At 39.4% G+C, this 18,044-nt stretch overlaps 1 protein-coding gene across 1 annotated transcript; it reads right to left on the bottom strand.

Annotated features, from left to right (window-relative positions):
* Positions 1 to 446: 446 nt before the first annotated feature.
* LOC131469918 (F-actin-capping protein subunit alpha-2) lies at positions 447 to 17,640 on the bottom strand. Its single transcript, XM_058645350.1, has 10 exons — positions 17,534 to 17,640; positions 8,647 to 8,710; positions 7,157 to 7,208; positions 6,548 to 6,611; positions 5,253 to 5,459; positions 4,515 to 4,594; positions 2,851 to 2,929; positions 2,304 to 2,375; positions 2,005 to 2,067; positions 447 to 1,606 (listed from the first exon to the last, which is right to left on the bottom strand). The coding sequence occupies exons 1-10, from the start codon at positions 17,615 to 17,617 to the stop codon at positions 1,466 to 1,468; spliced, it is 906 nt and encodes a 301-aa protein (XP_058501333.1). The 5' UTR covers positions 17,618 to 17,640; the 3' UTR covers positions 447 to 1,465.
* Between the last annotated feature and the right edge of the window lie 404 nt (positions 17,641 to 18,044).

Raw genomic sequence — 18,044 nt, 5'->3', positions numbered from 1 at the left:
CGCTGTCGCTGGTTTACCAGTATGGTAAGGTGAGTTCAGCCACAGACAAAAAGGCTACACCCCCAAAAACCATTGGCTAAAATTTATATTTAGATATTATATTAAAATATTGGTCCAATTAAAAAAAAAAACATTGGATTCCCGAAATCGTTTGAATCTCCACCATTATGGGATAAATTCATTTTACCCTTGGTCGTCCACCAGCATTAGCCCGATCAGACTGCACATCAAACGGATGTGGCATTCAAGACTCGGGATTCTGTGTGGCCCTATTTAACATATTCATCATAAAGAAGCTCAGTTTTGGGACAGAGTGCAATGAAATCATTCCTGTAACATGTGAAGTTTAGGTTAAGGTTTGCCAAGTCTTTTGTTTCACATTGGTATTTTTAATTTGTGTAACACAATCATCAATAGGCATAAGAAATTATGAGTGAGTCAGTAAATAGAAAATTTGTCATTTAATTCAATAGAACTGTGACTGAATTACAATTACTCTCATGGAAATAAATCACCCAACTGACAGACAGGATGTTTCATACAGGTATATATTACAATGTGCCTTGTTATATAATACAGACAGGTTCTGGGTTGTTTTTTTTTTAATAAAAATAAGCACTGAAAGAGAAAGTGATACTTTTTGATTTTATTGTAAATTGGACATTATGCACATGACTTAGCGACCAATTACTTTGTTAATTAAGCTTGTTAAATGGTCACAGAACTCCTTGTGCTGAGTGAGAGTTCCGAAGATGACGAGTTAAAAAGGCAATGTAGCCAGGAGCACTGCGAGCTGGAGCTCTCACATACAGGACAAACGAGGAGGAAGTACCAAAATGAAGGAACAAGAAAATCGAGTAGTTGACAGTGGTGACTTTGCTTGTGCCAGATTTACCCGTCAATTAACACAAACATTTGTTTTTTTGTTGACCGTATTGGACATTATTTGTGAAGGGAGTCGTCCTTTTCAGCCATAATAACTGAGCTCTTAAGGTAAAGCAGACACACATCTCCCTCAAAAATCATCACCATGATTCACCATGATTGCAAATTTAATCAGAATTTTAGCAGGTCAAATAAAAAGGTATGATCTCACTGGCACAATAAATATTGCACACATGATACAGTATTTTAAGTGGTCTTTTGCATACAAGTGTCCACCCCATTTCCTATGTCTCGTAATATTTCCTCAAGTAATATTTTCCCAAAACATGATTTTCGTCATAGATTTAATATACAGAGGAGTTAACAGTGTCTGTATAAAACAAAATAAGGACACCAGCATAATTAGACATCCAATGTGTAAGGTGACATCCGACTATGAGACCAAACCTTTCTTTTGTCCCTGGTTCTCTAATTTTTGTACAAAGACGAAACAACTATCCAGTCATGCAACGTTGTTCAGAGGGGGGTGGAGGTGGGCGGTGGGGGGCTGGGGAGTAGTCTGTTTTCTTCTCTGCTGCGCTTAAGCGTTCTGCATCTCCTTGCCAATCTTGTAGCTCAGGATCTTGTTCCAGTCGACCTTGGTGCGTGTCACAGGAAGCTGGCGGCGTAAGGCTTTGAAGGTAGTGTCCGACATGGTCTGGTAATTCTCGTTGATGGCCGTCTTAGAATAAAACAGAAAAACAGTGAGAAAAAGTAATGACAGTTGATTCTGTGTTTTGTTCCAGTTTAAAACTGCTCATTTGACCTTTATTTTGTTAAAATGTGTTGTAATTGTTTTGGGAAAAATAAAAGACTCCTCATCCTCTCAAGATAAGTTCCTCACACAGTGTCAAAGTCAAGGACTTCATGATTCAATTTTGGCAACAGTAAAACTTCATGTCTCATTATTTGACCTTCAAAAATCTAATAAATGGATAACTCCAAGTTTCAGATACATGTGGGGACAGAAGTTTGAAACAATTCTCTTTCCACACAAAACTATTAAAAGTATCACTATCAATTTCTAGGCATCGACCCGAAATCACATTGTACAGAGAATATACATTTGTAATTCCAAACCTGATAGTCATTCTCTGCAGCCTCCATGATCTTAACAAACTCCTTTGCAGTAGAACCCTCGTTCTAAAAGACGGCAAAGAGGCATGACTTTAATTTCAGCAGGGCAAAACAGTTTTCAGGAGGAAAAAAAATTACAAAAGTGGTGTAAATAGGATTAAAATGAGCATTTGATGCCATTAGTGTTATATGAGGTATCTTAATGGAATTTGCCGACTGCTCCAGCTTACACTGAAGGACCAGGTTTGTGTGGGTTGAGCATAATACATTTTCTTGGGTGTCACATGTGAAGCTATACTCACAGAAATCGACATGGACTCCTGGACTTCTTTGTGGCTCACCAGCTGAACATTTCCATCCTCATAGTAATGAACCTGAAAGATGGGAGGTTTAGTTTGTTTGGTATCTAAAAATCATGCGATATAAACTGTAGCAAACGGGGGTTGGTCAAAATATAGATTTGGTGATGTATCGCCATCCCACCTCAATACACCAGGGTAAATAATGATATATTAATTAACAAATTAAGACACTCTAAAGTAAACAGTCCCTTCCAGTTTGACTAATCACATGTTGCTACTTCATGTCTCCTGGCGGAAGCGCTGCTCAAATGAATGACGGAAATTTGGGTGGAAGTTACCTGGCCCAAGAAGAGGGAGTTACTGGCAGAAACAGCGGGATACTGACAGAAAAAGCTATGCTAAAAGATGCTCCATCCACATTCAATACATAGCCTTTGTTCTCTATGTTGTGAATAAACAGAGAAATCCTGTACTTATAACTTTTCACTGAACAGACACCACAATAATCCTGTCCCTCTCCACACGGTGGAATATTTAAACTAAATACCTGGATTTTCATGATTCCTGCCACTTGAGTGGTGGAGGGGGAGATGGTGAATTTCCATTCTGACCTCCAGCGTCCATTCCTGAGTGAAGAGGAAGAGGAAAACCAAACTTTAATCACAGTTCAGTCAGTGTTGCTGCCATCAGCCCAGCATTATCATTCTGTTACAGGCCTTGTTTTCCAATTGTAATCATATGGGAGGGCACTAGGCCCAGGACAGTATCAGGGGTGGAATTGTTTACATTTGGACAAAAACAAACACTACAAAAAAATAAAACAATAGAAAATATATGCTGTATATGCCAACCTAAATATTAACCAAAACATGCCATTGCGGTTCTGAGGCTCTGTCATTGATTTCAGTATCAAATGGAATTTTTAAAAACAGTAATGGGCTGGAAGTGGGAGGCAAGTTAAGTGCAGCCTGAAATAGGCGTCCAGTGCTTTTACCCTTAGTCGACAACTAGTGAGTCACCTTACAACAATATCACACCACACAGGTCCAATTCAGATCTGGTCTTATCATCTGTCTCGAAAGGTCTTATCAGAAGTAGACAGCGTTATAATCTGTCCTGAATGCGTCACTTCCTTTTGCTGTTATACGATTACCTATGAACATCGTGTCCGTTCTGAAAAGACCATATTATGTTATGATAAGTGAGTCACCAAAAGATTTGCACTTATCAGTGTCAGAGTGCGTGTGTGTATCAATACCAGCAAGAAAAGAGAGAGAAGAAGAGCCAGAAGGTGTTGGAGTGTAATAATGTGCTACAGGTGACACGGCTTAAGATAGGAGGGCAACTTGTAAAAGCCGCTTTGCCCATGGCGTCCACTTGTATTGATTTGCTGCACGCTCTGCATCTGGACAATTGATTGTCCTTGGGATCTTGGACAAGTCAGTCTTTGTAATGTTCTTTGGTGAGCTAGAGATCTTGGAATTGCATTTCCCAGGCAGGCATCACGTCATTTACTCTTTCTTGCTTCACGTTACTCCCTCATTGTTCTGCAAGAAATCTCACGTCAACATCAGATCACAACACTAATGTTGGTTTGAGGCTAAATGGTTTCCCAAATCTAAGGACACTTCACTGCTGACTCTAAGAACCAAATTATGTAAACATAATGAACCTTGAATCAAAAACTGACAAGTATATAAATATACAAGCATATACATATACAATAGACCATAATATTACCCCAGTTTTGCCCTGCAGGTGCCACTGTCACCAAAACAGATAGTGTCAGTGGGACATAGAAGGTGAGAAATCATTACACCCAAAAACCTATAAGCCCAGTGAAACCCAGCAGCAAAGAGGATTGGTGCTGTTTCTTATCCAATTAGATTAACCTGATCAGAACCAGCTCAGCAACAGTTATGAGGGCCAACATTCAACTGCTCCAGAGCTAAGCTCTACTTACACTAATACCTTTGAACACTCTTAGACACCTCAAACAACAATTGTGGCCTTTGAACACTTCTTTGAAAAGTTGATTTAGAATTTGTACACGGTGTGAAAGAGACTAAAGTAAAAGTGACAATTCCACCTGACAAATCCGGAAACAAAGTGTTCTGCTGCCGCAGCAGAAACACGCACCAGAGGTTTCAAATGACAACGGTGCAAAATGTAGAGGTAAAAAGATCTGTTAGGTGACTGTCTGAAACATACCAGAAGTTTTTTGGTTGAAACTGATGGCACTCGATGCACACGATGATGGTCTGATGTCCATCGATGGTTTTTCCATAAATCTGTGGGCGGAAGGAAGAAAGATCTCAGGTCAGATTTCACGAGCAAAGAGTTCTGCTTGGTGCTGGTTCAACTTCTACTTTGCAGCTGTACATATGCATTGGCTGAATCACAGTGGTTTTGTGTTTAACAGCTACAAAATTATCTCACACCAACCTGCAACTTGGCTACTCTACAGTGTCTGTTTACACACACAAAAGAGGATTATTATAAATCAACAAATGAACTCTGTCAAGAATGTGTAGTTACTGGCTGAGCACCAGTGGGGCACTGAACTACACTTTTTCCATGTACATTTCTGTACACACCAAACCCATTTTTGATATTTTATATTGGCCATTTTGATTCCCATCTTGTTTGTTTACTTTTTGATTGTTGCTGCCATGACCCGCAATGACCCTAACCCTTTGTTTATTCAGAAAAGGGTTATTAAATTAATAAATATACTAGTCTATAAAGGTCAAAATGGAAAAAACAAACAAACAAAATGTCCAAATTCTACTTTGTGACATTTAAAAAAAATAAGATCCAGCTACAGACCAACATTCTGTGTTTTGAGTTCAATTATTCAATGTTCATTTATAACTTTATGCTATTTTACTGCAGACTCAAACAGTGATGAATGAATGGAGTCCATGTATAAATGGAGCTGGGACATACGGTGCAGACTCCACTGGGATAGTGCTCCTTGACATATGCGCGCACGGCCGAGTCCACTGAGCTCCTCCATCCCTCCAGGGAGCCTTCGACGTCATGGGGCCGTGGGTCAGTGGCCTCTTTCCTCAGGTGGTCGAACTTGAAGGAGATCTTGTTCTTGGGGTCCAGAACGCGGCCATTTCCAAGGTCACCATGCTCTGTGATTAAGACCTAAGAGAGAAGAAGGGTGAGATAGATGACAGGGGTGAGAGAAGAACAAGGAATTGCAAATGGAAAAAGATAAACAATGAGTCAGACAGGTAAAAAAAAACAGGAAAATGGAAAGACAGAAACACAGGTATCCGTGTGAACACTGAGCTCAGCCTGCTGATTATGAGACAGGGGAATTTCAGCCCGTTGTTTAGGAGCAGTGGAACATGATGACATCTTTACATAAGACACTGCAATAATTACTGATGCTAACACACAGCAGCACCATGTTCAACCTTCACAGACGCTCACAGGCAGTGAGAACAATTCAACTGTCGGAAAATAAAGCTTTGTTTGATGAGTCGAGGCTGCTCTGATCCTGCTGTCAAATCCTCTTAACGTGCTTTCATTCTGATTCAGGACTGCACAGGGCTAACAATTATTTACATAATTGATTAATCTCATGGTTATTTTCTCAATTAATCAATGACTTTTTTTAATGATTTCTTTGTCATGTGGAGCAACTAAACCCCTAAACAAACTCACATTTAAGAAGCTGGAAAATCTTGTTTTAGTGATAGGCAGGTTAACTGAATAGTTGACAATAGTAGTAGATTATTGTTGCAGCCCTGGTACAAGCAGAAGGAGCACATTGTTCACCCACTATGTCCCTCTTCACTGCTGCTTACTATGTTTCTGTTATTCTCTCGACTTTCTACCATTGTAACATTGATAAAGCACACTGGGTTACATTGTTGTGTGAGTGTGGCTTTATGGCATTCTATTAAGCCGGGGCTTTTCCCTGGCATGCACAGGATCATGTGATCATAAAAGCCATGTGGATAAATGGATGAACTGTACAATATACTGACGTCATGGTTCAGCAAAAAATAAATGAACATGGAATTAACAGTGGAGAACTGTAACATGAACTAAAACGATATCATACACTGTCCAAAGCAAATGTGCTGATTGAGGTGGTGAGTAAGAGCAACAGAAAACTAAATAATCAGCAGATTTGGGGCCAAAGATGTCGTCCAAACATCCAAAACATTCACTTATGTTAGTTGCTGTCACCATCTTTGGTTGGGACTGAGGTGGAAACGTACCTGTTCTTCATAGCCCTCAACTTTCACTGGGGTAAACTGGTCCAAGTTGTACTGTGCAAATGCACTAGAAAGACAAATAGAAAACGCATAATAACCCATTAATTTCTGTGCTTTGAGCAGAATAATTCGACAACCAAATACTTGTTTTCCCCCCCTTTCAGACGCTGATCAGCCACAAGTCAGTAATGTGTTTTCATATTGGATGTTGAGGTAGACTGAGTCATCAGCTGATATTTGAGATTTTTAGTTTTTATTTCAAACATGTGCAACATTTACAATAGACAACACATTTACATCTCGTCACATGTTTGAAAAGGAGTAGGCAGAAGTATAAGCTTATATGTACCTACCCCATTCCTATTACACACAACTCAATTTATACACTGCTTTATCCCATCACCAAATATATACATATTTACAGATTTAAAAAAAAAATCAGCTGACAAAATCTATCTACATTTTGATATGGTCTACATAGAGATTATTCTCTACTCTTTGATTGATGTAACTGATGACCAGCGGCCATGTTTTCAATGATAAAAACACTATGCAGAGACACTGGGTCTCTTTGTTTTCCCTGCCAAACCAGCTAAATAGGGTAGAACTTACTGTGATGCACCTTCCCTGAGAAGATTGTCATTGTTGAGCAGCAATCGCACATCTAAGAAAATAAAAGAGTGAGTTTGTGATTAAGAAGAGAAGGAAGGAGAGAAAGAAAAAAAAAGAGGAGAGGAGATGGAAGACAGGCACATCAGATTAGCACCATGACAAAACTGCCTGCAGTCAATATTTGCAGCATTTATGTCAAGGGAGTAAAGCAGACATGGTAAATTAGCTCAGTGGAAACGGCTGTAAAAAATCACACAGACATGAAAGGGGGTGAAGTGGCAGTGGGGGATTGTTGTTCTGCAGTGCATGTGTGTGTCGGGCTGTGATAAGAAGTAGACAGGTTTTCCAAGGCAGGATGAAGCTTTGTTAATGCCAAAGCACATATACAAACTCTCTGAAGAGCTGCTGCTTTGACAGTGTGCCATCAACATCTGTGCTGCGAGGTCTGCTATTATCTGGCCAAAAAGTCACGGAGGCATTTTGCTCTCAGTGGCCACAATGGCATGAGATCCTGTAACACTTGAAACGTCAGTTTCACAGCTTTGAAAATACTGCTAATTTTATTAACACTGCGTACCCATGCTTTGCCAATAACAAATAATGTATTATGGTAGACGTAGTAGAGGTGCGGCAGTTCAACAAGCCCATATGCGTTTCAGTTTTTATTGCTGTATCTGGGTCACAGTCTGCTCACTGGGGAAAAGAGAGTGAGACACAGTACAGATTCTTCCCTGTATTCTCGTTTGCAAAAAGGATTTAATTATAACATTAATATTACATATTATAAACATATTTTTTTACTTCAAACAAAGTCCCACTTTGTCTACAAGTTAAAATAAAACCAAAATCTTCATTATGTCTGTAGGTCTGCATTATTTACATAATCAACTCAATGTGTAGTAGATTTACTTGTGTGCCAAGTTCTTTTGTCATCAGTCTCAGCAGCAAGGACACATCCACTGCAGTGACAGCGCCCCCTTGCAGAAAACTCAATGTTTCTGTACTTTTTGTGCACTTGCCTCAGTTTAGGGGGAGGGGCGGGACTTGGGGGAGGAAACGACACACCATATTAACAGAGAGCAAATTTGTTGTCTGCCTCTTTTGGAATTATTCCTTGTTCAGTGTAATTTTGAGTCTAATAGATTTTACATAGATTAAGAATGACTAAAACAGCTAGCACAAGGGTTGGGAACTATTTAGATTTGAATCAATAGTGGGGTTTTTTTTGAACAAGTACCCAATAGTCTTTTTTTCTGGTACTTTTATATTATATGAAAATGTGAGTCTAAATTGTGAATAGAAGTTAAATTTCGCAAAAGTAAAGAGCCTCAGACAGTTTCTGACATGTTGGCTGGGCATTAACGGTTACTTACACTGCACCTAATAATGTAATTTGGCACAGTGACACAAATACAGAGCTGTGAAGAATCAGAGCCTTCACAGTGATATGACACCACACCAGCTAGAAAAGATTAACACACAGGACTCACCATTGAAAACTTCATTGAACTCTCCTGGTGGGGCGTGGATGACAAAATTAGCGGCTATGCGTACCTGCAAAGACACAAAACAGGGATTAAGACGAGATGTCACTCATCAAATACAAACACCCCTAGGCACTCTATTACATGGAGATGGGGTGACCCACAGCCCATCATACCCCACATAGACTGTCCCTCACCCCCAAACTCACCCTTAAATTCACATTTTTGAAAATAGGACTGCAACTAACAATTATCTTCAAATTCTATTAATCTGTCATTTTCTTTTCTCGATTACGCAATTATTTGTTTGGTTCATGAAATGTTGAAAAATGTTGAATTGTTTCGTCCACAAACCAAAATTATCTATTTTCTTTGTTATATGGAGCAAATAAAACAGAAAAGTCCATTAATAAATGATTAACCATTGCAGGCCTACTTGACAATATCTTAAACATTCTTGTACAAATTATAGCTCAGACTTTGTTACACTTTCAGTGTTTTCAGTTATCGTTTAAACATTTTTGACAACACAAAGTGTTTTTTATGATAAGAATCTGTTATCATTTGGTCTGCTTAGTCAGCTGTGCCCATGCCAGCAATTCATAATGTAAATATTGAATGTAAAGCATATACATGGCCAACAGAGGGTGTTATGTTACTGTTCTCAGTGGTTCAGAGGGAGGAGTGAGGCAGTCAGGCGTTTTTAAGTCTACAGCAGTCATTTTCCCCTTCCTCACTTCTCTTCTGCACCACAACACTTCCTGTTTTCAGGTCACATGTCAAACTGACAGCAAGATAGCCGGCCCCTCCTTCCCACGGATGGCTCACGACCATATAAGGACATAAAAACGTGGTGAAGATGCCAATACACACACACGCTGTATCTCGCCACCTCTCTTTATCTCTTTCAGGGTTCAGTGGTTCAGCCGGGTTCCCCCCCAGTGTCACACGCTCTTATATCAAGGAAAGATGTTCTGTGTGTGTGTGTCTGTCCCCCGGGCCCTGACAAGCAGTGTGTGTGTGTACAAGTGCCTGGGCTCTTACACAGAGCTGCAGATTGATTCTTGCTACTGAAAGATGCTGAGAGATAACGAGACACTTGGGTAGAAGTGTGTGTGCGTGTGTGTGTGAGAGAGAGAGAGACAGAGATGGAGATACTGAGAGTAAAGTTTATCTGTATTTTTCTAATTTTCTGTCTAATAACTATCATGGCACATGTACGGTATATTCGTGACTTCACAATGGGAAGAGATATTTGCACAATTAAAATAATAAAAATAAACTAAAGAAAGCACCTAGAGAGCACAAACACCTGCCAAGGCTGCAAGGGGTAAAGTTGCTAAGTAAAATGTGACATGGTAACCTTATTCTTTTGTCTCCTTGAACAACACCTCAATGACTGAAGTTGTGAAAGAAAACAACCGTCTGTTTGACCTCACTAAGCTCTGTTCAAATAGTTCAAACACCTGACACCAAACTCAACTCTCTCTATGCCCATATCAGGTTTCAATAAAGTCTATTGATGACATTCAAGTTCAGCAGAATCACTGCAGTATTAATCACTGTTGAATTGTAGAGGAAGATTGTTCACGTTTTGCTACATTTTATGGACAAAACTAATCAAATAATTGAGAAAATAATCAATAACAGTGATGAAAATAACTGCATGCATTTGCACGGTGCATCCATTATTCTCTACTGGAAATGCATATTACATGACCAGGCACTAGACAGTGGACATGTGCATGCCAGAGTAAACAGGAAGCTAATTCTCTCCTTTGCAGATGCTTGGTCTCAGAAAGTACTTCTAATCAGAAACAACAGGATGAAAAGTAAGAACAAGGATTTCTGTTACCATTGCTACACCAATGCCAAGGTGAAACTGAAATCCATTGTTCATGGAGCTTTTTTGTTCACAGCTTGAGTTTTGGCCAGTAAAAATTCTCTTTTTCTGCCCGTCCAAACTAAAAGCTAAAGCCCTCTACCAGAGTTTTCACACTCAAACAGAGACAGCAGTGTTTTCAAACTTACACATTTTCAGAGCAGAACCTATGCATTTTAAATGAAAATGGAGTGATGTGATCGGAGACTGTTTTAAAGGTGCATGGGGACTCAGGAGAGAAGAAGCCATGGGTAGATGTGGGTGAAATGAATCACTAATAAGAGCAGATAGACTCCATCAGTAGATTATGAGTAAAGTACAGACTGTTAAAAGCAAGCTACTTCCTGTTCCCCTAAGTACATGAAACCAGTTCCACTAATGCAGCAGAAGAGCAGCCTACATTGTGCTTGTCCTGACACTACAGGAATGAAACCTAACATTTTGGTGCTGCCAAACCATATGAAGACAGGAAGTATTGCTAAATGAGCACTTCTGCTACTTGCTTCAATACCAAACCCTCTGCCTCCACAAATCTGTGATGTTTCGGGTTTCGCCCAAAGGTTTAAAAGTTCTATCTTTAATGATAAGAAGACACAAAATTTAGTAAAATCAATTAATATTGGGGGCACAGAGAAATTAAATCATCCTCCTGAGCAACAATCACAACACCAATGCATGTGAAAAGCAGTGAGTACAAGTATTTATGGTTCATAGATGGCAAAGTAATGAATAAATCTGCAGACTCCAATATTGGCTTCACCAAAGCAGTCATAAGAGACGATCACAGTCAAACCTTGCATGACTCTGATAGTCTCGTAAGATTTGTGCAGAGGATACAGGAAATGGCATATATTATAAGACTCATGTAAGGATTTAATGAATCAATATCGGCTCTTCCAAATAAACATTGATATGATTTGGAAAATAGTTTCTTTTGAACCCAGCCCCAGTATTTAAACATCAGCATTGGCTTGGTGAATTGATGGGTTAAAGGACATTGGCTCCACCTCATGCCTTGGTGCTCTTTTAGCCTGACACCAGCTGGTCTTTTCTCACTGTATATTCAGCCTCATATTACCCAATAACCCCTCCTTTCCTTGCAACAGAGACCCCCACGTGCTGTCCCAGCACCCTTTCTTTACCCCAAACTACACCCAGTGACACTGAAACCACACATCCTAATCCTGGCATTAATGCTGTCTTATCACGCCAAGCCAGATGAATTAAATTATGATAAAACATAAAAAAGTCTCTCTGCAATTATGATCCCATTTCTTGGCAGCCCTCCATTACAATAGCCCAGATAGAGACGCTGGGGATTCTATACCAAAGACAGGGCAGAGTTTAGAGGGAACTCAGTCTGATGTGTACAAATATTGGGTGTTGGGTGATGGCTTTGCGTGTGCATGCAATAACTTCTGCATATTAAGTCCACAGCAGTAGGTCAACAACCATAGGTTATAGTAGGAATTATTCTTCTGCTAATGAAAAACAGGTGGAGGCAACTGGTCAATTCTATCTAATGAACATTCTATCCGCGATTCAGAAAGCTTAAACTGGAGACTTGAAGACCAGTTCCACTTCAAGATATACAGCCTACAAGTGCTTCAAACTGTTGGAAGTAATTAACAAGGTATTCAGCTGAGGGTGCTCTTAGTGCAGTTTGGCCTGCATCCACGCCCTCCTTGCTCATCAAAAGACGAGAACAGTGATGTTATGTTGTTTTGCAGTGACAATAGAGGACAAAAACAAGTTTTCATGTTGCCCTCTGAACAGAGAGCCATCAGTTCTGTTCATTTCAGTTGAGAAAGATTCCTCTTAATGCATTCTCCTGCTTATTGTATACAAGAGTTTTAAGATAATTCAGGTATGCCAGCACCTGAGAATTTGCTGCATGTGCCCTCATTCGTCAGCTGTTAAATAAGTCACAGCGCTGTTGCAGGAGAAAAACAAATATCAATGCTGACACATAACCATTACAAGGTATACAGTGGAAACAACTAAGATGTGTTAATATAATGTGTGTATTTTGACAGGAATCTTCTTCCAATGTCCTCACTTGCCACCTTCAACCTGCCCAATGACTTCTCCGTATGCTGCACCAGTAAAAGTAGTGTCACTTTACCCCAAGCAGGCAGCTATGCAATGAAGGGAATATTACTGGCTTGCATTACAGCCTGCCTTGTAGAGACACCATGGTGAAAAGCAACCAGTCTTTACAAATCAACAGTTATCCTCTTGTAGTAAACTCTTAAGTCAACAAGTTTCTAATCATGTTTGAAACAACACTTCCAAAATGTGATTACCGATCTAGAAAGTTTATTAAGTATTTAATTTATAACTGACTGTATTTGGGCACTTTGCATTCTAGCAAAGAGTTGAGTGTCACTGGCACTACTGCAGGCACATACAGACAGAGCTCTTCTCTCTTCACATTCTTCAGTTAAAGGGGAGATGCAACAAAGTTTACACTTTGAAACTATGGTTTAATACAGCTATTCAGAAGCCGACCTTAGTGTAAGTGGGTTTCCAATGTGACTGCTGATAAAGTTTAGTGAGAGGTTGTTTCATTTCAGGATCGCAGGAGGGAGCTGGAGCCGATTCCAGTTGACATAGGCCTAAAGGCAGCGGAGCTAGTCCCTGGGTAGGTTACCTATGGTCAATTTAGAATCTCCAATGAACCTAATCCCAAGGAGAACATGCAAATGAGTAGGTCCTTACTGTGTGTGTCCCTAGTATTCCACACATGTCTTCCTGATCCCACATTCTATTCCATTCCAATATATTGTCCCACGTGGAGTATCCACAGAAACCATTACTTGGCCTTTACAAAGAAAATACATCTTGACAGAAAACTGAAATTACATACAGAACCATAATAACTATATACAAAACTATACATTTTCCAATTTTGTTTATCCCCGGTTCTGTCATGAAATATTATGTGAAGCACTCTTTGCTGTGTGACAGGCATTGCATAACTAAAGGTGGATTTAACCTGTGGGAGATCTGATCCTGATCTTTGAACAAATCATGTTATATGCATGATTAAGTATCTAAACAGGTTTATTCTACACATTGAATTTTGGAAGCTTCATCTCTGATGTCACTCTACATGCATTTTCTAAATTGGCGCCCCTTGGTGAGAGTCAAGGCACCATCCCTGGTTAGTGTCTGCAGCAGTGCATTCTGTGTTCTGTCATGTTCTCTTCTCTAAATGAGTCGACTGGCTTGTTATGCTAACGTCACCCGCAGCAGCGGAAAGTCAGTTCCTGCTAGCTGCTTCCACTGGGGAACACCGCCCAAATCTGCTTAAAATGACATTTATGTTGGACAAATTCAAAAACATCAATAAATGTGCTGCTCTCTTTGCAATCTCTTTAGCAAATGCCTTTTTACGTGTTGTGGCATCACAGTCAAAACAACTATGATGCCATCCCGGGGACATCTACTATGTTATCAGAGAGAGTTCTCTGCAGGTGTGACTTTTTCATTAAGCACACATACCTTATTTGCTGCAAATGTACAATTAATAATAATTAATAATAATAACGGTTAAAGAAAATGCATGACATTTTTAACCATATGGTAAATTATTAAAAATGCTAATAGAATTATGGTGAATTTAGAGATAACCTCTATAACTGAAGACATCCATCTTGACTATGATTAGATATGACAAGGATAAAACCTGTGAAGAATTCATACTAAATATATCATCTTACTTCCCCTCTCACATGTAAACCACTTCACAAAATTATAAATAACTGTCAAACCACTGTACAAAAAAAAGAGGTCTCTTTGAAACCACAATTTCAGGTGTTTTCCTAATGAGATAAATCAAGAAAAGATGTGACAGTGCTCTGTTTTTCGTTCTGTTACCTGAACAGACACATAATTAGTGATGAGAGAAACAACAGCAACCACACTGAGTAATGAGAGTTTCCTGTAATACTTGTGTGGTTCCTTTGCAGTAATCAGGAAACTGCCAGGCAAGCGCCCAAATGGTTTTAAAAGACTGCACGCATTTCTCTGAGACTTGTCTTGATGTTTAATCGTTTAAAAGTGGAATAAGCTACTCAGCAATTCCCAAATAGGGATTTTTTTGTACTTTTTAAGATTCATTAAGTAGTGTATGTGGACAGTGACAACAGCAGCAGGCCAGAAATCCCCCACTCCTTTGGGACACATTCAGGAAGTGTTTCCCAGAAAGAAGCTCAAACTTATTTTGTATTTCGACACAGACGCAGTCTTAGATAGCTGTGGTTACCTTTTCTAGGGCTACCTATGGGAATGTCTTCCAGCTGCTTCTTTAAAAATAGATCAAACAGTCGTCACAGTCAGATCATATCAGATGAGAGTTAGAATTCCCACAAAAGCTTGTTTGCAGATTTGTCACTCAGTGTGGAGAAACACCATCAGCTGTGTGATGAAATATTCTGACTGAGGCTTGGCTTTCCTATCTACTGCTCTCTGATTGAAGTACCCCATTCATCACACCTGGCCAGTGAAGTGAGATAATCACATTTTTGAGTGAATATTGGAAACTATTAACAGTGGTTTACTATGCTGGGGAGATAAAAGCACTCATGTCATCCCTTTTGCACTTTTCCTCTGTGCTCCATAGAACAGGCCGAGGGGCCAGAGCAGATGGCTGATAGGTTTGAGCAAATACACAAGAGAGACTGCCTTCTGTGTACAAAAAAACACAACTGCAATGTTCGCACCAAACGACTGTATAGCGTAACCATTTAATCTCACGCCAATCATAAAGACATAAAAAGAACAGTTTCCATCAGATAAAATAATGTTTGATAATGGCAGTCTGTCTGGCACATCACCAGAAGCCATTCTTTCAGCTCTATTGAATCAATCTGGTCAACCCAGTAAAAGCAGCTTCACGAGAATAGTTGGAAGAAAGTTCCATCCTGTTCACAGCACCGACAGCTACAGTAAACCATTTCACCACTGTTTCACAAGTCTGAAATCATTATACAAGGTGCAGCTTGTACAATAGAATATTGCATGGTGACCACAGTGACCCACACCCCCGAGGCCTGTAATGAAATGTTTCGCTAACAGCTGGTGCCTGTGTGTTGATGAACATGATGCAGTCACACCCACGGGTCAATGAGCTGCACTCGCTCTAAAAAACTTCTGACTCACGCCGATGTCGAAGTTAACAAAAACAAAACAAAACCAGATGCTGTTCTATCTGTGACTAGTGTATTACATAACGCACAGTGACAAATTAATGAGGAAGAATGCGCATAATGGTTTTAAAGCGATATTAACAAGTGTGACAAGACAGTAAGACTGTAACAGACACAACAAGTACACATGTTATTTGTTTACATGTACACACACTAAGAAATTCATTTAAATGCTGGGTTATTTTATTTACAAAATGTTACCACAAGGAGATTAGGTTTGTCTGTTTTTAAGAATCATATCTTATCAAGTTAGGGATATGGTTTGATGATATTTTCTACGGATGTAAGTTATGGCCAATTAGATTTTATCAGTCCCCTACTGGTCAAAATCACTGGCTCGGATGTCAAACAGATACAAACGTAAAATGCGATACAATCCAAAAGTCCTACATTATATATATATATATATATATATATATATTGCATGCTTTACTATGCATGGACCGTAAACATTTATATAAAAATCTGCAGCAACAGCATTTTAGCTGTGTCATGTTGTGGTATTTTTATTTCTTGTATATGGGAAAAGAATATTTGTTATACAGCTGAAGAAATGTGTTTTTTGAATGGCATGAAATGGCAAGCACAAATGTGTTAACAGCTTCCTAGTATGAAAGTTTTAAAAAGACTGTACCAGACTGATACCGGCACATATGTTAGTTTGTGATATTGGTATCAGACAAGAAAAAGTGGTATAATGCCATCACTAGTATCGACAATCTGGGAAACTGAGCTGGTTTTGTTGTTTTTGGGTGGATTGTTTGCCTGGTTGTGAGCAGTGTAACTCAAAAAGTAAAGGGTTGATTTTGATGCAATTGGTGTGGGTTGTGGCCCTGGGAAGAAATCACTACATTTTGGGTGGTGTTACAATAATGTCTCCAGGTTTTATTTAAAGCAATTGTGAACTTTGCAAGACCTGGAGAGTGGATTGACACCGGGTGCCTTTAACAGTTTTTGTACATATCTATATTACTCATTATTGGAGCTCATGAAACTAATTATTACAAACCCTAACCAACACTGACAAGTCTAAGTTATAATAGCTCAGCTATAACCTTTCTGTGCATTCTCCAAAAAAGACAAAACTTAGCAGAAACTAAAATATGCAAAGCAAATAAAAGTTGCCAACTAATAACATTGTGAAGTGACATTACTGTGAGACACTTTCTTAACTATAACTCCTGAGTGTAATGTTACATATTGGGTCGTTGATCAGCTGTAGCTCATAAAGTTCCCACTTATTTTTAGTGAGTGGGAAACCTTGCTTACTCCAGGTTGTTTGCTCTGGTTCGTCTAATTAAAAACCAATATCCACTGGCAATATTTGATTAATGCCTACAGGGGAAATGGGGCTATTAAAGAGCGAAAAGGGCGTGTTAGCAGGTCTGGCTATGTTAGCAAGCTGCGGCTATGCTACATTTACTAGCTATCGATCTTTGGCGTATGAAAACTTCCATAACACATGCAGTCATGGACACGGAACTGAGAGGACATGTCCACCGAAGTAAAAGGACACTGGTGGTAAGTGTGAGCGAATTTATAATATGTACACGGATCCTATTTTGAGTCAGGACCGTACAAGGAGCCTCCGTTTGAGATTCGCAAACGAGCGGAAGTTGAGCTAAAAATAATAGAAGCAGAAGCAGCAGCGGTTGTGCCGAGGCCTTTTCTTGTCTGTAAAATTAAAAAAACGACGCCGGGACATAGCGAGACATGAGTTCGAGTGCAAACCAAAATGCGAGCGCCAAAGTCCTCGCCTGGGTGTTGGATTAAACCTGCGATTTAATGAGCATTTTACCTTTTCCTCCTCGGATAGCTGCTCCTCATGATCCGCCATCTTTTCTTCCGGCACCACCAGCTTGTCAGAGCGCCGTGACGTCATCGCATGGGTGGATTCCCAGCTGGGCTCAGTTCAGTGAAACACCCTGTTTTTGTGTTAGAATGCAAATGTAAGGAAGTACAACAAACACTACTGTCACTGTTCATTTAAAAATAGACAACTATAATAATAAATAAAAATAGTGGAGTGAATTTTCAAAACTTTTATCATACAAGCCAGATTCTAAAAAACCCAGATATTTAGTTGAATTTTCTTTATTTTTGACAAAGTAATATATATTATTTCAGTGGTTCTCCAACTTTTTATACCCAAGTACCACCTGAGAAAATATTGAGCTCTCAAAGTAACACCATTACCATTCCTACCAAGTAAAATTAGATTAGATTAAGATGGTGCCAGAGATAAGGTTATTATATTATTCTTTTTTTGTTATTTGTTTCATTATCTAAAGTCAAAAGTCTTCAGCTCC

The sequence above is a fragment of the Solea solea genome, chromosome 12 (genome assembly GCF_958295425.1).
Source record: "Solea solea chromosome 12, fSolSol10.1, whole genome shotgun sequence".
In the NCBI taxonomy this organism is placed as follows: Eukaryota; Metazoa; Chordata; class Actinopteri; order Pleuronectiformes; family Soleidae; genus Solea; species Solea solea.
The sequence above is the reverse complement of the archived record's forward strand: the minus strand, read 5'-3'. Positions and strand labels throughout refer to the sequence as shown.

Coding starts and splice junctions, on each gene's coding strand:
- LOC131469918 (XM_058645350.1), bottom strand. CDS start 17,617: ATGACGTCACGGCGCTCTGACAAGCTGGTGGTGCCGGAAGAAAAGATG. Junction 6,612..7,156: donor CTCAGGGAAGGTGCATCACA/GTAAGTTCTACC, acceptor TTGTCTTTCTAG/TGCATTTGCACAGTACAACT. Junction 2,930..4,514: donor TTTCAACCAAAAAACTTCTG/GTATGTTTCAGA, acceptor CTCTTCACTCAG/GAATGGACGCTGGAGGTCAG.